The sequence below is a fragment of the Eublepharis macularius genome, chromosome 4 (assembly GCF_028583425.1).
Source record: "Eublepharis macularius isolate TG4126 chromosome 4, MPM_Emac_v1.0, whole genome shotgun sequence".
Lineage (NCBI taxonomy): Eukaryota > Metazoa > Chordata > Lepidosauria > Squamata > Eublepharidae > Eublepharis > Eublepharis macularius.
The window spans coordinates 152,460,641-152,485,280 of record NC_072793.1 but is presented as its reverse complement, the minus strand read 5'-3'; the positions used below and the strand labels follow the sequence as shown (position 1 = coordinate 152,485,280).

The 24,640-nt window shown below is 43.5% G+C and overlaps 1 protein-coding gene across 2 annotated transcripts in view; it reads left to right on the top strand.

Moving 5' to 3' along the window:
* Window positions 1-24,640, top strand: part of IMPDH2 (inosine monophosphate dehydrogenase 2) — a 27,416-nt gene extending 2,776 nt beyond the window's left edge. The window contains exons 2-15 of one of the 2 annotated variants that reach the window (XM_054976281.1): window positions 4,437-4,485; window positions 4,805-4,906; window positions 6,690-6,764; window positions 7,641-7,847; window positions 9,432-9,519; window positions 10,209-10,408; window positions 12,716-12,806; window positions 15,028-15,123; window positions 15,565-15,636; window positions 19,848-19,991; window positions 21,725-21,869; window positions 22,216-22,359; window positions 23,185-23,268; window positions 24,332-24,640. In XM_054976281.1, coding sequence (XP_054832256.1) covers window positions 4,437-4,485; window positions 4,805-4,906; window positions 6,690-6,764; window positions 7,641-7,847; window positions 9,432-9,519; window positions 10,209-10,408; window positions 12,716-12,806; window positions 15,028-15,123; window positions 15,565-15,636; window positions 19,848-19,991; window positions 21,725-21,869; window positions 22,216-22,359; window positions 23,185-23,268; window positions 24,332-24,353 — 1,519 coding nt within the window. In that variant the 3' untranslated portion in view covers window positions 24,354-24,640. The remainder of the gene's footprint in view (window positions 1-4,436; window positions 4,486-4,804; window positions 4,907-6,689; window positions 6,765-7,640; window positions 7,848-9,431; window positions 9,520-10,208; window positions 10,409-12,715; window positions 12,807-15,027; window positions 15,124-15,564; window positions 15,637-19,847; window positions 19,992-21,724; window positions 21,870-22,215; window positions 22,360-23,184; window positions 23,269-24,331) is intronic. The other variant, XM_054976282.1, reaches the window with a different exon arrangement.

Genomic DNA, 24,640 nt, shown 5'->3' with positions numbered 1-24,640 from the left:
TTCCACTATGCTGTGAGCTCAGTAGGTGGCCTTGGGTAAGCCACTCCTCTCAGCCCCAGCTCCCTAGCTGTATTGTGGGGATAATAACACTGACTTGTTCACCGCTCTGGGTGAGGCACTAATCTGTCTAAAACCGCGGGATATAAGCACTTGTTGTTGTTAATAAAAGATTAAGTTTATTAATTAAGGAGAGTCTCTGCAAAACAAGAAACACTCTTCAGGCAACAAGCAATAAAACAAAACATTCTTAACTGTTGCTAAATACTAAAATCTGTCTGTCTGAACTTAAAAGCTAGCTAACTAAGCATCTCTAATTGGTTTCCAGAGTTGCATATCTCACCCTTCTATTACATAGCGAGCCATCTGTCTTGCACTCTGTTGATCCAGCATAACAACATTCTAAGAGTGATAGAATAGCATTGTTGCTCTATTGAGTGAACTGAGAAGCCATCTTTCTAGGCTTTACTGAATCGCATGTCATGGCCCTACTGGCCTACCTGGCAACACAGAAACCAATCAGGGTTAAACTGTTAATTAGCATTAAAGCTGTGAGAATATAGGGATTAAAGTACCGAGCTCTCATGAGAACAATCCTTCTAGGTTGAGTAGTCTAGGAACTGTTCTGCAGGTGTTCATCATCAGCTCTGGTAAACACATTCCTTGCGACTTACGGCTTGAACCCAAAGTTCAGCCATTTTCTCTCTAAAAACCTAGTCACAGTCTATCAACTTCCATACAGGCAGGCCCATGTAGGGCCAGAAACTGGGGACAGATGTATGAATGATAGGTCCATCCGTGACTACTCACCATAGTGACCAAAGGGACCCTGAATATTCATCAGCAGTAAACCTCTGACTGCCAGTGCTAGGAAGCAGCACCAGGAGAAGACCTTGGACTCCATGCCCTGTTCGTTGGCTGCTTTGTGAAACAGTGGTCTGATCCAGTGAGGCTCATCTTTTGTGCTTAGAAGATTTCTAGGTCATCTAGCTTGCCAGTATTGGGAAGGAAATGGACTCTCCAACAAGCTTTTTCTTATATAGTTCAAATGTACTTTGTCCTTGAGAGGAATATCTTGGATTGAATTTCAGGAAGTTGTTTGATTTTTAACAAGGATAAATATAAACTACAACACTGTGTTGATGGCTTGACTCATGCCTCAGGAAGGAACATAACTGTGCTGCTGAGTCACTCCAAGGGTCTCTCTCATTCGGCATTTCGTCTTCAGCACCATTCAAGCTTGCATGAAGCCCCACCTCATCCCCAGTGCCTGATATTCATGGAGCCCGTCTGTTTATCTGACATGGCTAATAGTGGTGGATTGAGGAATAACTGGTAGAGGAGGAAGGTTTTTGTCGGTTATTTTGGAAAGCATGCAAGTTAGGAACAGTTTTGGTTAAACATCAACAAACACTTCCATGGAATAATTTCACAACCGGTGTTCCTTGGAGGTTTAAAAAAAAAGTGCCATTCGATAATTTATGAAAAGCAAGGGTACTAGGTCTTAAAATTTATATGTGCATGTAAATGAAATTTCCTTTTACTGAGTCAATCTATAGGTCTCTGGTTTGTATCAGTTTGGTTGGTCCTAATAAAAAGTGTTACATAGATTTCATTCTTATTGTAGGTCTATCAAGCCCACTAATGTCTTCTCTTACTTCATAGAATCAAAGAGCTGGAAGGTACCACAAGGGTCATTTAATCCAGCCCACAACACAGGAAATTCACAGCTGTTCCCCCCCTCCCTCAGTGACTCCTGCTCTATGCTCAGAAGATGGCAAAAAACCTCCAGGATCCCTGGTCAATCTAGTCTAGAGGAAAACTCCTTCCTGACCCCAAAGTGGCAATCAGCATTACTCTGGGCATGTAAGAAAGGGCCACGAGAGCTAAACACCAGCTCATCCCTTCATGCACTCCCTCTCTTGATTTGTGTACATTCATATTAAGTTAGATAACCATCATAGCTGTCAGATGACTGTCTTCTTAAATAGCTCTAAGGAAGGAGCGCCCACCACCTCCCAAGGAAGCCTATTCCACTGAGGAACCGCTCTGTCAGGAAGTTCTTCCTAATGTTTAGCCAAAAACATTTTGCTTTAATATTAACCCATTGTTTCTGGTCCAACCCACTAAGGCAGGGGTGGGTAAATTGTGGCCTGTGGGCCACATGCGGCCCGCTACAGAGTTTTTTGTGGCCCGCCAAGATAGTCAGAAAAATCCGCCTTGAACTGAGATTTCTTTCCCGTGCGCGACCAAAGATTCGTCTCGTATTTTCCACTAGGACGGCTACGTCAATACGCATGCACAGTGTAGATACGCACTTTTCCGGTTGATCTGGTTAATTTCAATTTTGTCTTTGCAACAGTAAATCTATAAATTTCCAACTTTAGTGAAACCATGGACCCTCCGAAAAAACGTAAAATCGGTGATGAATGTCGTGTGTTTAAAAGGTGCGGCCCTCCGCTAACCTCCGCTCCCACAAAGTGGTCCCCAAGCCAAAACAATTGCCCACCCCTGCACTAAGGCAAACAGAAAACAACTCTATTCCATCCTTTATGTGACAGCCCTTCAGATACTTGAAGAGAGCTATCCTATCACCTCTCAGTCACTTCCTCTCCAGGCTAAACATACCCAGCTCTTTCAACCTTTCCTCATAAGAATTGGTCTCCAGACCCCTCACCATCTTCATTGCCCTCATTTGGAAACATTCTAGCTTGTCAACATCCTTCTCAAACTGTGGTGCCCAAAACTCTACACAGTAGTCCAAATGAGGTCTAACCAGAGCAGAGCAAAGTGATACCAGAGTAATAGTGATACTATTAACAAGAAATGGGGGTGTCACAACATCTGATTGTTTTGATGCACATCCTGGACTCTGGACAAAAGGCTACTGTTAGGACAGAATATGGGGAAACAGAATGGTTTCCAATTGGCAAAGGTGTCAGACAAGGACACCCTACCTGTTCAACCTCTGTGAAGAGTATATCATAAGGAAAGCTGGATTAGATCTAGAAGAAGGTGGAGTGAAAATTGGTGGAAGGAACTTTAATAATTTGAGATATGCAGATGACACGATGTTACTGGCAGAAAACAGTGAAGACTTGAAATGACTACTGATGAAAGTTAAAGGAGAAAGAGCCAAAGCAGGATTACAGCTAAACGTCAAGAAGAGAAAAGTAATGACTACTGAGGAATTAAACAATTTTAAAGTTGACAATGAGGAAATTGAAATGGTTCAAGATTTTCTATTCCTTGGCTCAATCTTCAACCAAAAGGGAGGCTGCAGTGAAGAAATCAGAAGAAGATGGATACTTGCAAGTGCAGCCATGAGGGAACTAGAAAAGATCCTTAAAGATAAGGATTCTGTCTGGGGACTAAGATCAAGATAATCCAAACTATGGTATTCCCCATTAATAATAATAATAACAACAACATATATACCGTCGTTCAGGACAACTTAATGCCCACTCAGAGTGGTTCACAAAGTATGTTGTTATTATCCCCACAACAAACAGCCTGTGAGGTGGGTGGGGCTGAGAGAGCTCCAGAGAGCTGTGACTGACCCAAGGTCACCCAGCTGGTTTCAAGTGGAGGAGTGGGGAATCAAACCCAGCTCTCCAGATTACAGTCCCGCACTCTTAACCACTACACCAAACTGACTCACATCATACATTACTATGTATGAATGTGAATGTTGGACAATGGAGAAATCTGACAGGAAGAAAATTGATTTATTTGAAATGTGGTGCTGGAGGAGAGTTTTACAGATACAGTTGTCAGCCAAAAAGACAAATAAGTGGGTTCTAGACCAAATCAAGCCTGAATTGTCCCTAGAAGCTAAAATGACAAAACTCAGGCTATCATAGTTTGGTCACATCATGAGAAGACAAGATTATCTAGAGAAGTCAATAATGCCAGGAAAAGTGGAAGGCAGTAGGAAAATAGACCTAAAACTAGATGGCTCGACTTAAAAAAAAGGGGGGGGGACGTTCTCCAGTTTGCAAGATCTGAGCAAGTCTGTTAATGACAGGACATTTTGGAGGTCTTTCATTTATAGGGTCGCCATAGGTCAGAGGCAATGATAACACATAGCACACCCTATGTTTCTCCCCAGTGGGGTCCCAAAACAGCTTCCAGCTCTTCCCTTCTCTATTTAATCCTTACAACAACAACCCTGTGAGGTAGGTTATATTGAGAGTGTGTGACTGGCTCATGGTCACCTAGTAAGCTTTATAGCAGAGTGAGGGTTTGAACCTGGGTCTTCCAGTCAGACACTGTAACATGCTGACTCTGTCAGTTCTTAAGTTTACATAGGAGTAATATTGACTTATCTTGCCAGGTTGCTGTAAGGATCCATAAGATGTATGATGAAATATTTTTTGTTTGCAAAGCTTGGTATTAAACATGCAATGACACATTCATTTTCTGTCTTCTTTGTTCAGTGACTTCCTTATACTTCCTGGCTACATAGACTTCACTGCAGACCAAGTGGTGAGTATGAGGCTACGTTTTAGAATATGTAAAAAATAACATGATGGGATAAATATGTTTTCTTCTCTGCAGAAATTCTTTCTGTTTACCTCTCTTTATAGTACGCATTGAGCAACTTTCAATGCTTTTTATATTTTCAACTCATCTCATGCACAACTGAGCAAACTGTACCCTGGAATCCTAAGAATTATGGCTTTTGTTTTGAAAAACAAAAATCTAATTCCCATGGCTATTAAAAAAACGGAAAATATGATGGCAGAATACAAGAAATAAATGAGGTGAAATGCTGTTTCAGCCCAAATTGTATATTTGTTTTAAGGACCTGACTTCTGCTCTGACCAAGAAAATAACCTTGAAGACTCCGTTGGTATCCTCCCCGATGGACACTGTAACTGAGGCCTGCATGGCCATTGCAATGGCGGTAAGTAATTTGGCACAGGAGCGGAAGGGGGATTCATCCAATCTGGGAGAATATCTGTTTTTGAGCTATGTGCCTGTGAAAATGAGAGCTGTCTCGTTTTTCGTTACTATTCATTTTTACAAAGCAGATGGTTGCTTTAATACCACTTTTGTTTAATTGCCTTGTAGGCAGAATTAATCTCGTTGGCCTGTATCTAGCCATCCGTTCATAGAATGCAGAGTTTTCCTACATTCTTCTTCGTTCTTGTGGCTCTTCTGACCCCTAGAAATATCATTCTCAGAGTTGTGGAACCTGTGCAGAGGAACAGCTACATCTGTTAGTGGTATTTTTGTTCCGTTTCCTTCCTTGTCCTGTCCCAGAGACTCATGGCTATTCTACCGCATGGGTCCTGAGACCCTGGGAATAATTTTTTCAGGAGTCAGCAGGGTTGGAGAGGAATACCAAAAATGTCTGTGTGCTTTTCTGTGTGTGGATGCTTGGATACAAGTCACTATTCCCAGTCTATCGTTATCAGTGATAATACAGAGTTTCCTTTCCTAGTAGCCTTACAGGAGACCTGGTTTAACAAACTTATGGTTTGTTGAAAGCTAGAAACCCTTCTTTGCTAGTGGGTAGGACTGGATGAATCTGGAAGCTGGCTAGTCTTTCAAGCTTCTTGCCTGAAGAAATAAGCTTCTGACACTATTTAAAGCTCTTTAGTCAGCCCCCTTTTGCTGCCCACACCTGTTGCTGTTCCTTCTATGCTGTTCACTGGGCTTCTTATGAACACATCCCCTTTCCAGACTGTGTGCAGTGTCTGGCTATCTGAGTCCATTTTTATCCCGCCCTTCCTCTGAGGGGCTCAGGACCATGAGTGGTTTTATCTTCCTGTGTTTTAACCACAAAACCACCCTACAAGGTATGTTAGGCAAAGAGTGTGATGGACTCAAGCAAACTCGATGGGAGAGTGGGAAATTTGAACCTGGGTCTCTGATGCTGTGTTCCTCAGCAGGAGTTTTCTCAGACCACCTTAGCCTTGGTTTACCTGAAGTTTCACAGCCGCTTTATTCTTCTTTGTGCTACATCTTAACCCTACACTTGTCCATTCCTGAACTTCCTATCCAGTGTTGCGCTGTCCATCTGTTGTGAATTTTGACACACACACACACCCCTCTCCTGGATTGTTCCTCATTTATGAATTTCTGTCCTGTCTCTATCGGAGGGGAGGGGGGCGGCATTCAAGGCAGTCAAAACAATCCCTGCTAGAAAAAAAGAATGTCTCAACACTAATTGAGAATGCTCAGAAATATCATTTAGATCGAGTTTTCTAACGTGATGAAGCATCTTGGTGTACACTGCAGACTTACTTTAAAAAATGTGTTTTTTCCCTTAATTGCTCCATAAACTGCCTATGCTGAGGGACTCCAGCTGGAACAAACACTGGCTAAAAGCTGAGCCTTTCCATATTCTTCAGAGGTATTTTTCCACACTGTCGCCATCTTGCCTTGTTTACATGTTCTGTATAGAGCCTAGCACTTTTAGCTAGTAAAGAAATGTTAGCTGGAGTAATTCTAGCCTTTTCCAGTTCTGCTTCTGCTTTGTCTCTTCCAGCCAACAAATCTTTTTCAGTTCTACCCTCTCCATCCTTAGCTGTGTCCTTCCTTAAGATGGAACTATTTCGTACAAAAACTATTCCAGCTTGTGAGCCCCACTCCTGCCAGCCTCCTTTTTGTTCTTTGGTTGATGGTAGAAAAGAAGCGATGCTCTCATGAACAGTTCACACTTTCCTTTTGTATATTCTCAGCTCACTGGCGGGATTGGATTCATGCATCATAATTGCACCCCAGAATTCCAGGCCAACGAAGTACGAAAAGTTAAGGTAAAGGTCAACATTTTGAGGAATGTCTAAGCAAGTGCTTTTGGGGAGATGGACCAGGGGGCAGAGTCATAAGTGATGTTGAGTAAACAGTGGCTTGGATCTAGAGTTGCACAGAATGTGCAGAATCTTGCGCAGCACCTAATACCTTCCTTCCTATATATTATAGAGCCCGGAAATTGGAAGCACAAGATCTTGTGGGAACACAATAAAGGATACAATAAAGTCAACTTGGCTGAAGTTGCTACCGTAGTCCTTTTCTTGTGTTTCAGTTTGGACAAGAGCTGTAGCACAAGTCAAAACATAACAAACATGACAATTGTCTGTTCCTTAACAGCGAGTAAAATATTAGAGGACGGCTGAAAGATTGTATGCTTCCCTCTCCAGACCCTTCCATGCAGGAGTCTTCTCTCATCCACCAATTGTCCCACCTTTTGGTTATTCATTGTACCATCAACAATATTAAAAATGGTTAATCCTTACCAGGTTTTGAACCCTGTGGTTTTTCTGCTTAGAATCCCTAAAGCTGTAGGATGAGCTGAGATGGTCCTGGTGGTGGTTAGTTATCAACCCTGGTTAATATTCATAGCTGCAGAGCATTCAGGCAGGGTGCTTTGGCTTTTGCTGACTAATAAGCTGTGCACATCTGGCTTCCTGGCTCTTTTGGGCTGCACTGCTTTACTCTCAGCAGTCTTGGAAGCTGCAATTCAAAGTTTGGAAGCTGCTGTGGGGCTAAATTCTTCAGTATATTTTAAAGCCCCAGTTCTGCACTTCTGCAGTCCTGGGAGGCCCATTGCTTAGGGAAGTGCTGCTTGGCCACCTGCTCATCCCTGCCTGTTGTTCAAAACAACTCTTTTTCCTAAATGTGATTTGCTTCAGAAATACGAACAAGGATTTATCACAGACCCAGTAGTGCTGAGCCCCAAAGATCGAGTCCGAGACGTTTTTGAAGCGAAAGCTCGACATGGGTTCTGTGGCATCCCCATCACAGACAATGGGAAGATGGGCAGCCGACTTGTGGGGATTATCTCATCCCGAGACATCGACTTTCTGAAGGAAGAAGAGCACGACTTGCCTCTCAGTGAGGTCAGTGGAGGGTCCTAACTTTTGGGGTGGGTAAGGTGGGAAAATCCAGCGCTTGTGCTGGGGCAGTTGGAAGAAGGTCCCTGCAGAGAGCCAGTTTGGTGTAGTGGTTAAGAGTGGCAGGACTCTAGTCTGGAGAACCAGGTTTTGATTCCCCACCCCTCTCTTTGAAGCCAGCTCTCTGAAGCTCTCTCAGCCCCACCCACCTCACAGGGTGATTGTTGTGGGGATAATAATAACATACTTTGTAAACCACTCTGAGTGGGCATTAAGTTGTCCTGAAGGGCAGTATATAAACTGATTATTATTGTTTTTGTTTTTCTTGCATCGGCTAAAGGAATGGACACGTTGTCTTGCAGTGCTAGAGCACAGCACTTGTCTTTCCCCTCTTTCTCACTTAGTGCATTGGGAAGTGATTGGCTGTCAAAAACTGTCTGAGGTTGGCATTCATGTTGGCTCTGTAGCTGGGCATCAGGTTTCATTGCTGCAGTATTCTGCGGAGCCTTAGTGCCAGCTCTGCCCTCCTGAGCTATCTTTAGGCTGGGCTGACAAAAGCGGGCATTATGTGCACTTCCCTAGAGTGGTCTTAAATCATTGCTGATTCCCCCCACAGGGGAAGAGTGTGTTTGTGACATGCTTGCAAAAGAGCTTGAAATGAGACTAAGCAAGGGCTGGATTCTCCGCGTTGGTGCTTAATACTCTTTTATCCTTGTCCAAACCCAGTACCATTGTGAGACTTCCTAATGTTACTGTCCTCGGATTGCTTATCCTGTTGTGTGTGGAAGTCAGTGGGGCTACTCAAAAAGCGGTTTACGGATTGCACTTTCCCTATGATTCTTCAGGCAAGTTAAGCCCAGAAAATACTTATGCCTTCCCCGCTCATTAACTATTATAGAAAGTCAGGCAGCTGAACAGCTTTTCCTGAAACTAGAACATGTTGTCCTAGTTCTCACTGAAGGAATGCTCCTCTGTGCAAAAAGGTTCCGGCATTCATAGAAAAGTGAACGCATGACGCTGCCTTGGTCTGTCAGGGTCAGTGTTGTCTCTTTTGATTGGCAGCAGCTCTTCATGATCTCATCACTGGGTTTTTACATACTTGATCCTTCTACGGATGCTGGGAGTTGAACCTGGGACCTTTAGCAAGCCAAGCAGATGCTTTGCCAGTGAGGCTCCTTCTGAGTTGTTGGAGAGGAACGTTCTAGTCCAACTTTCTCCCTGATATGCTAGTTTTCTGTGTGCGGGGAAGTTCTTTTATGAAGGAGTATTTCATAAAGGGAGATCCCCACTTGCAGACTGAAATAATACAGCAGACAGTTTTTTGAGTTGCACTGGTTGTGACGCTTGAGCAATGATGCTGTGTCTCCCTCCATGGGATTTTGGATTCTGGTAGTTCTTCTGATTGAGACACCGTCAGCCTTTCCCTAGTGGTGAATAAAATACAGCAGTGCTGGCTAAGAGTGTTTCTTGCAACTGTCTTCATCATTGGACACCCTGTTCAGCATTCCTCTATCTCTTGGACGTTACTACTTGAGTTGGCCCAAGTACAGACAATCCTAGACTTAGTTAATTTCCGATTCTTCTTCCTAGATCATGACCAAGCGGGAAGACCTTGTTGTAGCACCTGCAGGGGTTACATTAAAAGAAGCCAATGAAATTCTGCAGAGGAGTAAAAAAGGTATTTGAATAGGGGCGTTTTTTACCTTGCTTTTGTCAATGGGGGCCCAAAGTGACTTACCCAAAAAGAACAATACAATTTAAACAAGCAATTTCAATTTAAAAAATAATGTAAATAAACACACAGAGGAAAAACCTACAAAAGGTACACTAAAAGTTGGTCTGAGATCCACTGGGATGGCTCATTAAAGCAACAAGCTGCAAGCTTATGCTTTTGGCCACACCTGGGTTTTTGAAGTACCTGCAACGAGGGAAATAAAAGCTCGGCTGTGATTTTAAACAGCTGGCAGCCATTTCCCCCCAATTCCCCTCCCATCTGTAGGTGGATATAGCTGTGCGGTATTTTGACTTGGCACACTGTGCTCCTGCCTGGGGCCGGGTGTGACATGTATGCATACAATTCATTGCTTGACGTGCTGGTTGTGATGGCATGTTCCCCCCGTACTTGGGGCATGGATTCTCATAAAGAGTATAAAGGGCTGCAGTGCCAGCAAGTTCCAGTTTTGTTGGTTTGAGGCTATTTAAAAAAAAAAACAATGGCAGTGGTTATGAGTACAAATTATTGTCCCTCTAGGGTAAAAAAAAATCTGAATGTTATTATACTTGTATGTTCTGAACTTCTGTAAAACGGGAGGGGGGCACCGTTGTGACTTGGCTGTGATTCGTAGCATGCCCTCTGTTTATTTCAAGGCAAGCTGCCCATTGTTAATGAACAGGATGAGTTGGTGGCCATAATTGCTCGCACTGATCTGAAGAAAAATCGGGATTACCCTCTGGCATCCAAAGATGCCAAGAAACAGCTGCTCTGTGGGGCTGCCATTGGGACCCATGAAGATGACAGATACCGTCTCGACCTCCTTGTGCAAGCTGGCGTGGATGTTGTTGTGTTGGTGAGTATCGGGGTTGGGTTTGCAGGAGAGTGCTTTGGAGAACTTAGCTAGCTAGCTGGACGTGGATATTGTATCTTTTACATTTATCACTACTTTGGTAATTATAGAAATTGAATTTATTTTGTGCCTTCTTGCTCTTCCCTGGAATTGTTGAATGTTATTGATTTTTCTTGGAATGTCTGCTTTGTTTCTGTGAAATGTTTATTATTGTAAAGTACTTGGATTGGTTGGCAACATGAAACACTTTATATTGCAAAGGTTCAAGCTTTACTTGCAGAGAGACAGAATTAAACCAAATGGGCCCCGTCAGCTCAACGGTACGCTCATGGTAAAAATGCCTGTTATGTGTAAGAGGTAGAAACACAGACATCCATAAAGCTGCCTGTAACCATCTTGTATAATATGTTGCAGAAATGTGTTCCTATTAAAGATCTTCTTGTTAAATTGGTCCTAGTTAGTATATGCATAGCTGTTCAGGCTTAGAGAAACAGTAGAGCTGTTAGAGGTAGTCAGGAAGTAGGATTTTTAATGATTGCAGCACGCTTTGTGTTTCATATACACTACCCCCTCAATCTCCATGCTTCAACAATCTATCCCTTTTTCAAATACTTTCCTCTCCATGAAGTATACATGATTTTTATAAATGTTGTTCATAAACAATACTAATATGCACAGTGCTTTTTAATAATTGCCTCCCTTTTTTGCAATCAACAAGTGAGGTGAGGCCATCCCATTTCACTGATGGCAAACAGGCTGAGAGGTAATAAGCTGCCTACTGATGAGTTGTTATTATTATTATTTATTAAATTTATAGTCCGCCCTCCCCATGAACGGGCTCAGGGTGGATTACAACATACAGATAAAAACACATTAATAAATAAAATAATAGGATTTTACAGCAAGTTTAACATAATTAGGAAGTTTTGCGCATGTGTGTTTTGCATAATTCTAATTGCAGAGTTCTGTGTTTATTTAGAGTAAAGACATTAGACACCCTTCCTACAGAAACTAATACAGGTAGTTTGTGCTGCTGATTTCAATTCACAGGCTCTCAAATGGTGGCCAGTCTAAGGGCACAGTGGCATGTATCCTTCCACTTCCTTGAGCAAAATTTGAAGCCTTCCCCCAGCCTCCCTCCTTATTAAGTGGCTTTTCCTTTAACAGAAGAACAACTTGAGTTAGAAGAAGGCACCTTAGCTCCTCCAACCTGAAGTAGGATACATGCCAGTACATACAAGTCGTGCCTTTTAAGTAATAATGTGGAAATGGTTGTGACAGTTCACTAATGCAGGATCATGTGCAATATGCAGGCTCATAATACAAGGGGTATCAGTCTCCATTCTTGTCCCTTAGTTAGATTGGTTAAGGGAATTGTGTGTCTGAGGTTTACGCCATTGACTCTAATAATTATGCCATGTCATCTCGTCTTCTGTCTGAGATGGAGCAAGCATGGCTTAATCATTTATTTGATCCTGGTTTGGGTTGTGATTTCTTTTAAAGAGTGTGATACAAAAACCATGGAATGTCAGCTAGGGTGCAGAATTAAATAAAAATGGAAATATGTGAATCTGCTGCCCTTACGACAAAAGAGGTGAGGACAGACTGTGGCCACAGCATAACAGATAGACCTTGTCCAGAGAAACTGTTGGATGGTTGGTCCTTTTTCTGGAGTCATTGCACTCCAGAAAGACTTTCCCATCAGTGACTATAGAAAGGAAGCAGGAAGTGTATCAAAGCTCTTCCAGGTGCCCTGTGGCTGGAGGCGGTGCTACGTCTATTGCTGTTGTGAACCATGACAGTAGCTCTTTCTCCTCTGCCAATTCTGCTAGACCGTGGTTGTGATTGGTAGAGGGAATGCTTCTTCCTTTCCTTTCTCCTTCCCTCAGAATAAGTGGTTTATGGGTTACTAGCACTCTGACTTAGATCTAAATCACTTGAAAACATGTTTATATGGAACTGCTGTACAGCACGTCTGAAACAGTTCAGGCTAGCAAATGAAGGTGAAAAAATATGCAGCAAGTTTTAAGGTATTTCACTCTCTATTCCAGCGACATGTACCTCTTTTTATAAGGCAAGCCAAATATAGCTGACAAATATAGCAACAAAACCGGGTATTAATTTAGAGAGCACCTTTCACGCAGCTTGGTTCTAGTTAATCATAATGAGTTTGTGCTGACAGAGAGAAGTTCATGAAGTGTGTGTTGAGGCTGGCTGCGCTGAAGTTTAACTGATGGGTCTTTTACCCTTATGGAAAAAAAGAAAATCTGCCTAGTAACATGGATTTGGACTCTTTCACTCCTTTTCCAGGATTCTTCCCAAGGGAACTCCATTTTCCAAATCAACATGATAAAATATATCAAGGAGAAATATCCCGAACTGCAGGTCATTGGAGGCAACGGTAAAGATTGTTTATTGCTAAGCTAACTGTTAAAATGGAATTCTGCTCCTTGGGTTCTTGAGAGATCGATACGCTTTTACTGTGGTTAAGGTTTGTTAGCTGGTGAAGCCACCAAACAGTTTACTGTGAGGTTTATATATAAGTTATGATGAGCTCAGTTTGATAACGGACCTGGGAGGTTCTGTTGTCTGTGATGTAATAGTTTGTCTTGAATATCTACTGTAAAACACAGTATTCCATTGCATATTTAAGGGTCTCTATTCGGGTATAAGATCTAAAGGAGGAAACCTTTTGAAGTCTTCAGTTCTTGGGGGAGCAGTTATCATGTGAAGGATATAAGTTCTGATAATTAACTTTTTTTCCTTTTAAATTGGCAATGTCCCCATTAATAGTTTTTATTTATTTTTGAAAAGCAGAGTTTATTCGCAGAATTTCAGGGCTTGAAGAATGTGATGGTGTGGGAGGTGCCTTGCCTTGTTGGGAAACTCCCTTAGATGAACAGCAGGATTTGAGTCCAGTAGCACCTTAGAGACGAACAAGATTTTTAGGGTATAAGCATTTGTGAATCAAAGCTTCCTTCAGGTACCAGCGACAAATAGTTATGACACATGTTTGGCCTCTGTGACATCCTTTGTCACAAAAGGTATCTCTGGCAAAAATGCCACTCTCACTTCAATTTTCAATCTGTGGCACACTAGCCTATTGAGTATCTGAAGATGGGAACTTTGACTCTTAAAAGAGTATACCCTGAAAACCTTGTTGGTCTCTCAGGTGCCACCGGACTCAAATCCTGCTGTCCAAGTGTGTGTGTGTAAGTAAAAACTCAGGCCTCCTATCTGAAACTATCCCTGGAAAAAACCTATTAAATGCTGCCACCGCTAAGGGATCTTGTGAGAACATCTAGACTGACACCCTAAAACAGTTTTCTTCTGGCACATACTAGACTAATAAAGAAATGGCAAGGTGTAAACCCTGGAGAATACCTTATTGAAAGCTATATAGCGTCCATGCAGTCTGGCACATGGGAAAGAAATATCCCTGAGAAATATACTGCACTAAATGTGTGGTTGGATTTAAAAAGAGGTAGCAAAGGGGAACAAATCAAAATACAGAGAAAAACACAATGACACAACACACAACTTTCAAATAAAACCAATAAAGTCAGTCTATCTTAGCTAGTTACACTTTTAATTAGACTGTGGTAGGTTCCTCAGAGCATGTGCAGAGTTCCTTGCAGTATCAAGATGACAGAGGAGTCTGTAACACTCATCATCCTGTATTCACCAGATTCACATGGTAACAGAAGGTACAGAGCAGACCCAACTCCCCCCCCTCCCCCATTTTTATGGAGAATGGAATCTGGCGCAAGCCAGCCTCCTCTCTAAGAATGATTAGCTGATTTAGCCAATCCAATGTAACTCTCCATCTCTGATGTCAGAGGCTAATACTACCAGTCAGAAAATTACCAAAATGAGATTCCCACCTGCCAAGTAGCTGTTAATGAGACTGAACTACCATGACAAAGAGTTGGTCCCAGCATGCAGACTGGCTTTTCTTTTATCTAAAAAAAAGATTAAGGTTTGCAAGGTAGCCCATTGTGGAATGGGAACGAATGAGTAATTCTAATATAAACCACAGGGATCCAAAATCCTACATGCACTAGGGGGCAATCTTATTTTGCCACAGAGATTCTACAATAACTAATGCCATCATAGGCACTTCTATATTCCCCTTTCCTACCCCCCCCCCTTAACAGGCTAGTGTGCCACAGGAAAAATGGAAATGAGGGTGGAATTTTCACCAGAGATGCCTTTTGTGACAAAGGACGTCATAGATGCCAAACAAGCGTCATTACTATTTTTCATCGTTCTTTTGGTCATGTTAAGCAGCTTTGGTGTGTATGCTTTCCAGTCCTCATCTCATTAATCAGGGCAGTATCTCTTAGATTGGTGAAGTGTTGTTTTTTAAAAAAAATAAGGCTGGAAGTAACTTGGCCAAGGTGACGCTGAGAGAGTCTAGCAGAACTGAAATTGGAGTTTCCAACTGAAACGATGACCTCTCACTCTGCTGTCTGACCACAGGACTTGTTCACAGTCATTCCCATCTGTTGGAAGGGAAGTGTGTGTAGTTGCAAACTTAAGAGCGCTGGAACGGTGCCGGATTGTGGCCAATCAATTTCCTGGCCCCAATTAAAATAATTTCTTTCACCCTTTTTTCATAGTGGTGACAGCAGCTCAGGCGAAGAACTTGATCGACGCTGGTGCTGATGCCTTGAGAGTCGGCATGGGCAGTGGGTCTATCTGCATCACTCAGGAAGGTAACAGAAAAGATTGTGCATCAAGCTGAGTCAGAAAATGTTTGAGGCTTGGGTGTGTACTAGTAATGGAGGGAAAGGGGGGAAATATTCCCCGTGTGCTGAGTCACTGGGATGGGCTTTTATACCATTTGTCATGCCGATTATTATGCTAGTTGAAGATTGGCGACCCTTGAGTGACCGAGGCAGTGAAATTTGGTTCTGAGCAGGCGCTGGCTTGGTTACGTGTTGAGTCAACATTGGAACAGAGAGGAGAGATGGGTCGCTGGGCCAGGGTCACTTGTCCTTAGAGAAGGGTCATCTAGTTTGTCCCCTTTTGCAGTGAATGGGAGCACAACCTGGCTGCACGATGCCAAGCTGTGTGCTGGCATTGCGTCACTTTCCAGGGGTGCCCTCTGGGTCTTGCTCTCTTACCTCTAAACTATATGTTTTTGTCTTGTTTAGCTGCGCCAAAGATCCCTCCAGACCTAAAGTCCCACAGCCCCAAATGCCCTTCCACAGTCACTGGCACCTATAGTAAGTCATTGCCCCCCCCCCATTTCCCTCCCCCTAATTCTGTCTTGGAGCAAGGCTCTGATTGGCTGCCAATTGCCCCTTCCTCCCTGCCCCCGCTTGTTTGAAGAGTAATCTAGTTGTAGACGCACTTGGGGTTTTGTGGCTTTGGATACTGGTTGTTAAAAACAGAGAAGCTTCCTGATTCTGTGTCTTTATCTAAAGCAGGATTCTGATTTTGTCCTTTTTGGTACCAGTTGAAGCTTTTTCCTTCTTTCCTTAAATCTGGAACGTGAATTTTTTTTTTTTTTTTTTAAAAAGCTTACCTTGTCCACTTCCTTACTTTGCCTGTTTGCTTCTTTATGGGCAAAGTTACTGTGATTTACTTGCTTACATATGAGAGGACAGGTGTGAATTGGAATCACTTAATGCCAGAAGAAGTTACGACATACAAAATAGGTAAAGCGCTATCTTTGGGAGATACTTGCTTGGGTTCACTCGTTGGTGGAAAATTGCGAGCTCTCAGGTATATTTTTTCTATTGCTAGAAGGGAATTCTGACTGGTTTTAAACTATGCAATTCAGCTCCATGTAGAACAGCTTGATCGTAGCAGGCCATTTTTCCTTATAAAGCTGCAAGGAAGGGATTTCACCCTTACGCTAAAGGGCCTGTTGTACTGCTGGACTTGTAATGATAGGAGGTTTTTCTTCTAAATCTATACCAAATGTCATGCAATAAAACCCTCATCTTGAGTAAGTTAAGTATTCCTCTCCTTGTAGACATCCTTTCAGATATTTCAAAAAGAGTCCAGTAGCACCTTTAAGACTAACCAATTTTATTGTAGCATAAGCTTTTGAGAATCAAGTTCTCTTCGTCAGATGATGGTACAGAAACTGGTGACCAGTTTCTATACCATCATCTGTCGAAGAGAACTTGATTCTCGAAAGCTTATGCTACAATAAAATTGGTTAGTCTTAAAGGTGCTACTGGACTCTTTTTGATTTTGCTACCACAGACTAACACGGCTAACTCCTCTGCATTTTAGATATTTGAAATCCATAGTACCCGAAGCCCTGGTCCCTTTGTTCCCCGTTAGTGACATATTTACGCTGCTGAAAACACCACAGTACACAATGGAAGGGAGCTTCAGCCCATTCTGCTGTTATCCCATGTGGAAGAGAGAGTGGATGATGTTCCTTTTGGGGAGCACAGAGGGTTCTCCTGAGGGAAGGGAGCACCCCAACCATGCCTTTTCTCATGATGGCCACGGCCCTCCCAATTGAGCCCAGTAAGCAACACAGGCTGCAGGTTGCTAGGCTGTGTATCATTAGCCTAGGGAATGCCTCTTTCCATTTCCACGATTGGGCCACTTGGGCTAATTTACAGAATTTGTTAAATTTATTTTAAATGTAAAATTACTCCTCCCCCCCCCACACCCCAAGAGAACAATCTGACTGAAAAGTATTTTGCTTTTCAAGCACCAGAATACAGTTTGTTCTCATGTATAGCAATTCCTGTAATTCAAGGTCTCTGTTTTTGCTTACGTTCCAGGATTCAGACAAGCAAACAAAGCTTCCCAGCCACATAATTGATTTCTTTCCATGTGCATTTGTCTGTTCTTTGGATCCCACAGACTGTTGTCAACAAGACTGTAGATTTTTGTTTCGCTGGCATGTCTTTTGATGTTCTTTCTATAGACTTGCAATCTCTGCACAGTGAGACTGGTTGATCCAGAGGGGGGGGGGAAATCTTACCTATTCTGTATGTCTTGATCTCTTAGGCCAACGTGGCAACTGTTGTTTTTGCTGTATATCCAAAGTGTAATATTACTCCGGATGGAACAAGCCAGTGGGGAAGATACACACGTTGTGATGCTTTGATTCTGACCATGTTGTCAGCTTACAACTTAATAAGGGCTCTCTTGGAAACTATGTTGCTTTTTCAAAATCCACTGAGGATTTCTCAATACAGCTATCTATGAAGAATCTGTTAGATAGTTGGGAAATAATCTAAAGGAAAAAAGGTCTTTGATAGGGGCTTTCTCCCTTCTTTCCATTGTGCCTATCAAAGCCTTGGCTCCATTCCCACTATGCTGTTACTGCTTTTAAAAGGGGAGTTGGAACATCCCTTCACAGTAAATATTGCAAATTCTCAATGGATATACTGGGTTGTAAGATCCTGCTAGGTTTGATGTAATAAGATTCCAAATGCATATCAAACCCATTGGCTAGTGATATAGGCCAGTGCTTATCTGAAATGGCTTTTAAAAATATCTACAGTATGTTTATAACAAACTTGAGAACTGGCTGGCTACCTTTCCATTCTGCCAAAGCAAGAGTTCTGTGAAACCCCAAAACTTGCATACTCTTCTAACAGTTTAATCCCTAAATATGTGTTTTTAATGGGAGGGCGGCTCCTGGTACATTCAATTAAAGGATCTTGGGAAGCTGTGCTGCAGGGGTGGGGGGGAGAACCTTCTTAGTGAGACCCTAGAGAGCCATCACCAGTCAGTATAGTTAGTGACAAGGCAGTTCTTATCATGGCTAGTTGTACAACATAGTCACCAGCAGTGTTATGCGCCAAGAATCCAGTGATCCCTTGCTTGTTTGTCGATGTGTACATTTATCAAGATTCCATGAATGTATTTCCAGGCCTCTCTCCTAAAGGAGATGTATGGTCTTTGAAATAAAGATGACGATTATGATGATGGCCCGGCAAAAGACTGGATTTACCTGTTTTGTATTTCGTACTCTCTGGAAATCAAAAGCCATGCTGTACCCAAATTACTACAGTGGAGTTTCAAACCCTGCTTTGGAAGCCAAATCCTCCTTGTGTGAGGCTCAGTGTTGGGACAGTGTGACCTTCTCTTGCTCCCTGGAATCAACATGCTAATTCATAAAGGGCTGGACCCCAGCATATAGTTCTGTATATTGCATCATAAAGTTTAGTTGCCCACGTAACTGGTTACAAGTTCAGGACCTCTGTGTGTGTGTTGCTCTCTCGGCTTGGGGCTCCTAATGTGGACAATCTGATTGCAACATTTGGCAGCTTTGATCTTGCTTCTGTAAAAGTGAGACCATTTCTTTAGCACTAAATCGGTTTTACGTTCTCACTGGAGGCCAGTTTCATGGCTGGTTTGAGTTCCAGTTCAATGCAGTTGAGTTCAGTGAAATTGAAATTTAACTTTTTCTAGAATTAAACAAAATTTGTGCACCAAGGGCTGCTTACATTGAGTCCTAGAAATGGAAGGAGAGCAAGATCACAGCTGAGCTGGTACAAAAATGGTTTGTTGGGCTCTATTTCCTGATGGAGCCCTGAGTTAGCTTTGGCAGTGCGGATAGCAAGTCTGAAACCTGCATTCAACAGAAAGTTTGTGCTCTCTGAATGACTAATCTTGCATGGTTGTGATTTCAGCTGGTACACTATACTAACCATGACAGAGAAAAAGGCCTTTAGTTAATTGTGAAGTGGGGGCGGGGGGGCTGGGGGTTATATCTCATTTGAGAGGGACACTTTGCAAAGTTTGTGCATGACCTTGGCTGTACAGTGTGCCCCACTTCTAGCCTATATATCAAATTGCTACATAAGTGGAAGCCACAAGCAAATCCAGGACAAATTAATTGGCACAAAGGAGTCTCTGTTCACACATGACCATGTGCTGAAAGATCCTTTCTTTTGGATTTTTCCACATCCTGTGTCTGTTTCCTGTCCCATCTCAAACTGCAAATGGAATACTGTTGTGAGGGGTGGAGGGGATAAATCGCCTTATATTTTGGGTCATCATGTGTGTCAGGAGGCTGCTGGATTGATGAGAACTCCCATCCCGGCCCAGTTTTCATGTCCTCGTGCCAGGCACAAACATTTTGTTACACTCAGAGGTTCTCAAGATAGAATTCTGGCTGGCTAGATGCCACATGCAGTCTGGGTCAATAGCCCCAGAGATTGATCAGCAAGGTTGCATGGATGTTATCTGTTCTTTGGGCTATTGCCCTCTGAGCTGTGCGAGAAGCTGCTGTGAGTCATTAGAGCAGCTCATGTGCCTGCCAGATGCATTCTGAGATTAAGAGCCTCTCTCCTGCAAGTTTCTTCTGCTTAAGAGTGTCACTAAAAACACCATGCACTTTTTGGTCTTATGGATTAGAGGTGGGGAAAGGGACCTTTTAAGAGGCACTTTGGACCAGTGGTCCAAAGACTGACCACTTTTGTTTCTTCTTTCTTTCTCTTTGTGGGTTTAGTGTTGGCATGTGGGAGGCCTCAGGCCACAGCAGTGTACAAAGTGTCTGAGTACGCCCGGAGGTTTGGTGTGCCGGTGATTGCAGATGGTGGCATCCAGAATGTTGGGCACATTGCCAAGGCTCTGGCGCTAGGTGCTTCCACAGGTGAGACGCTAATTTCAAGTGACTTGCTCTTTGCTCTCATGAGCATAATCCCTACTGGGAACTAGCCTTTTGGGATACTCCAGGGGACTTGGATCCAGGTGCTACTGGACCCAAATCTTGCTCTTCGACTACAGACCAACATGGCTACCCACCTGAAATTATCTCCAGGGAGCTCTGCTTTCAAAGACACCATGTCCTTTTTGAGCTAGGACACATCCTGTCCTGCAGGGGGCAGTGGCTCACTAGAAAGACTGGAGCAAGTCTCTCATGAGGGAAACCCTAGTGTTCACATCTCTTTACCATGGATCTGGGAAACCTGACATAGGCGATTTTAGAAACACATGCATAAAGATGTGTGTGTGCACTAACATATTCCTTCACACTTCACGTACTTGCTGTTGGAAACACTTGAACAGCATTTGATGTTCTCTTTGGCATTCTGATCCTAGAATGCCTCACAACAAGTTGAGAAAGAAATCAACATTAATCTTGCTATTGCTACAACCAACTTTCTGATTTGGTAGCTTGGGGAAGTTATTTTTTTTTCTAAGCGACTGTTTTGTATGATTCTAGTTTAGAACTTGAAGTACTACATCGAAAACACAGGCAGCTGCCATGTAGCTTTTGCACAAACATCTAGGGAAGTTGTGGGAGAAGAGAAATTTTCCTGTTTTGCAAATGTCTGCAGCTGTGCAGAGAAATTGCTACCAGAACATCTGGGACTGTACCTCCCTAAATAGTGTAGCTAATTTTAATAATCTAAGGTAGAGATGGGCACGGAATGAAAAAACCCAAACCGCTCGGTTCGTTAATTTCCATGGAACACAAACTTAACGAACGCCCAATTTCTGAACCGGTTCGGGGGGGCCCAGGACGTCCCCCTTCATGCTCAGAAAAAAGCACCCTTTTCCTAAACACCTCCTCAGTCCCCGGTCAGTAAGAAAAACAAGAAAGCAAGAGAAAAGAGGCTTTTCAGCCCCTTTTCCAGCAGCCAGAAGGGCAGGCCAAAGATCCAAGTTCCAATCCCAACACCACAGCCAGCCACCAAGCTCTCCTCCCTCTCTCACTCTAGAGAAACTGAAACCAGGAATCACACGGTTTCCCTTATTTAAGGAAAAGTTGAACAACACAGGAGCACTCTGGTTGGCAGAAAAACCTGCCTAACATGGTTTTGGAAGGAAGGGATTGGTGTTACCATGGCTGCTGAAGGCCCATCTCCTCAGTTGACTTGGAGATTCTAACACTCCCACCCTTTTCCTGGCTGGATAGGCCAGAGTGGGAGCTCTCTAGTTGGCAGGGACAGCTGCCAATCAAGCCTGGAGGCCTCAGATTGGGGGCAAGCTAAAGACTGCCACCATTGCCTGGGCGAAGGAGTATTTGGCGCCAAAAGTGTCCGAATTGGCAACAGAACGGTAAGAAAAGTTCGTTCGGTTCGAAAAAACACGGTCCCATAGAACGTACGGTTCTTTGACTACAAACCGGCCGTTCCGTATGGAATTTTGTTCTGTAGTTCGTTTTGTGCCCATCTCTAATCTGAGGACTCATGTGGTCATTTGTCTGTACTGTTGCCATCTTCAAGGACGCAGTACAAGTCTCCTTGATTCAAAAACAGCGGTAAAACTGCCACTGCGCCCCCAGGTCCTCGGTGCCTAGCTCAGACTATCTGCCAAACCCCATTCTGTCTGCTCTTTCCTACCTGCAACATCTCACATTGCTTTCTTCCTTGGCTCTAGTGATGATGGGCTCCCTTCTGGCTGCCACCACAGAGGCCCCTGGGGAGTATTTCTTCTCTGATGGGATCCGACTGAAGAAATACCGGGGCATGGGATCGCTTGATGCCATGGACAAGAACCTTGGTAGTCAGAACAGATACTTCAGGTAGGAAGAGTTTGGCTTTATGTAAGAACTGACTGGAGAATGCAAAATAACCGCATGAAGATTCTGGAAGAGGCCTGTAAACCTTCACGTGCCAGGCAGTTTTTTAAAAACTTGTCTGATGTTTCCTGATAGCTTTGTCACAACCTTCTTTTAAATGAACTGAAAAGGAAATGAACGACCTTGTATTTGAACAACTGTGTAATGGTGTAGCTTGGGATGGAGGAAAATATAGCCACCTTTTTAATTGATGGATTTGTTTGTTAATGTTTTGAGAATAGTTGTGAGGCAGAGTGAACCCTGTTGGGCGATTCTCACATGATATTGTTTTCCTCTGTGATTTCTCCAGTGAGACAGATAAAATTAAAGTGGCACAGGGCGTCTCCGGGGCTGTGCAAGACAAAGGCTCCATCCACAAGTTTGTGCCATACCTGATTGCTGGCATCCAGCACTCCTGCCAAGATATTGGGGCCAAGAGTGTGACCCAAGTTAGGTGAGAGCATTGATATGTCTTCTCGTCTTTTGCTCCCTTTCTCCAGAGTACTTCAGGATCATATTGGGAGTGGGCATGGGGTAGACTTTAGAGTGTCAGACTAGGATCAGGGGGCTCCAAATTCAAATCACTATTCTGCCATAGAAACTCCCTGGCAGACCTTTGGCCATTCACTCTCAGCCTAACTTCATAGGATAATGGCTATGAGAATGAAATGGAAAAAGGAAGAATGCTGGAAGTTGCTTTGGGTCCCCATTGGGAGAACAGTTGGGTATAGGCTTGTTTAAATAAATATTAGAAATTCTGTATATATTTGCCTTATGAGCATAATGGAATAATGGCACATATGAATATACTGGGTGAGACCCTACTTCCATTACTGGTCCAAAGGAGTTGGTTGGACTACCCCATAAATGTCAAGTTATCATTTACGAGCCACAGGGCACTCTGGAGCAAGGACATATACCATAAGGCCCAAGATCCAGGCCACCAAAACTTTCAGCACTCCTGCCCATCCCCCACGATTGGCCTGTGTGTGGAAAACTGGGAGGATATTCCTGATGGGTCTGATGTGGATTTCTTGCTACGCAAGTTGAAGAATTCTAGGAACTGTGGGGGGGGGGGGCTCTCTCTCTTCAAAACCATACAATTTCCAGTATAACTGGAAGCCATACCGCTTATAAAGACTTACTTCCATATGGAGAAAGTTGCCTGCCTGGAATTTTCTAGAATGCTGAAATTCCTGCCCCGTGTTAATTCAAATTTGTAACTCTCTGTGGTAAATTGGGAACACTTTCTCAGTCGTTTCCTGTCTTTCATCACCAGGGCCATGATGTATTCAGGAGAGCTGAAATTTGAAAAGAGGACGACGTCTGCTCAGGTGGAAGGAGGGGTTCATAGTCTCCACTCGTAAGTTCTGTGAGCGGCATTTACCACTGCTGTGTTGCCCATCCTGGTAAATAAGATCCCAGCAGGCGGGAAGATTTGACACATGTCATTTCGCTGAAATGCTGATTTATAGAGTGCTCTGACTCTCCTGCCAGCAAGTGTGTTGCAGTGCAGAACCAATACATGTGGCCAGTATGAACGAAACTCACATAGGCTTAGCTCCTGGGTGCAGGAAGACATTTGAGAGCTGCTTCAGATATTATGAGCCAATGCAGCTAAGTCAATTGATTCCACTGTTAGTACTTTCTGAAGCAGTCTCACACCAGACTGTTTTCTCCTCTGCAAACAAGCGGCAGCAAGAGCTTGAGAGCCTTTGTTTGTTAGGTCACCTCCGAAGTTACTCAAAGGGCCTCGTGGAAAGAACAGAGGAAGTGGGCATTGCTCTTCTGGACTATACCCTTACTGTGTGTTAAGTTTTTTCCAAGTAATTTGTGTGGTACCTTTGAGGGTTTTCCAAGGCATGGCTTGCTACTCGATGAGGGGTTAGGATGTGATTTAATCAGGATGGGGCTAATCAAGCTTGCAGTCACAAAAGGCTTGAAGGGTGCGGTCATTGGCACAGTTGGGACTTCGCACGCACTGAACTCTGTGGGATTGCTTCTGAGCAGACCTGCAGAGGAGGAACTGGTGCTGCCTAGTAATTCAGTAACAGTTCATGTAATGAAGCTAGCTTCTCACAGGTTTCTCTGCTTTAAAATGGTTACTGAGGCAGTGGCAGGGGGTGGGAACGATACAGGCCACCCCCAGTATTAATACTGTTGATTACTCTCTAAATAGGGGTTATCGTTTTCTCCCACCTCAAAAAAAACGCCCCATTGCTTTGCCATATTTTACGTGCTGCTTCTGGGAGTGATGAACCCTCCTGTTCAAGGGTGCTGCTTTTGCTGTGGTCTTCTGGAAGGGAGGGGGTATGTGGCTGTAAGATGCCAGCATTTAGGCCCAAGGTACGCTGTTTCTTCTCGCAGGCCCCTGAATTAGCTCCTCACTGAACAGACAATAATTTCACTTTCTGTTCTTTTTCTAGATATGAAAAACGCCTTTTCTGATGAAGGGCCTTGTCAAGCCTCTGCCCTGTGGGGGCCTGCGCTGCCCTTCTCATGAACTGCTCCATTCACGGAACTGCCATTTTGCTGGGGGGGGCTGGGGCTTCTTGCAGCTCTCCCCGGTGCATCAGCTGCTTTGACCAAGGCTGAAGAGAATGCATCAGCCTCTTCCAGAAGAAGTGCTGTCGGTTGAACTCTTGAGAGGGGGGCCCTGTGTAGGTGTTGATGTGCGTTTTTACAATAAAACAGGAGGGGGAGCCTTTTCCACCTTCTTCCTGATGAAACGTTAA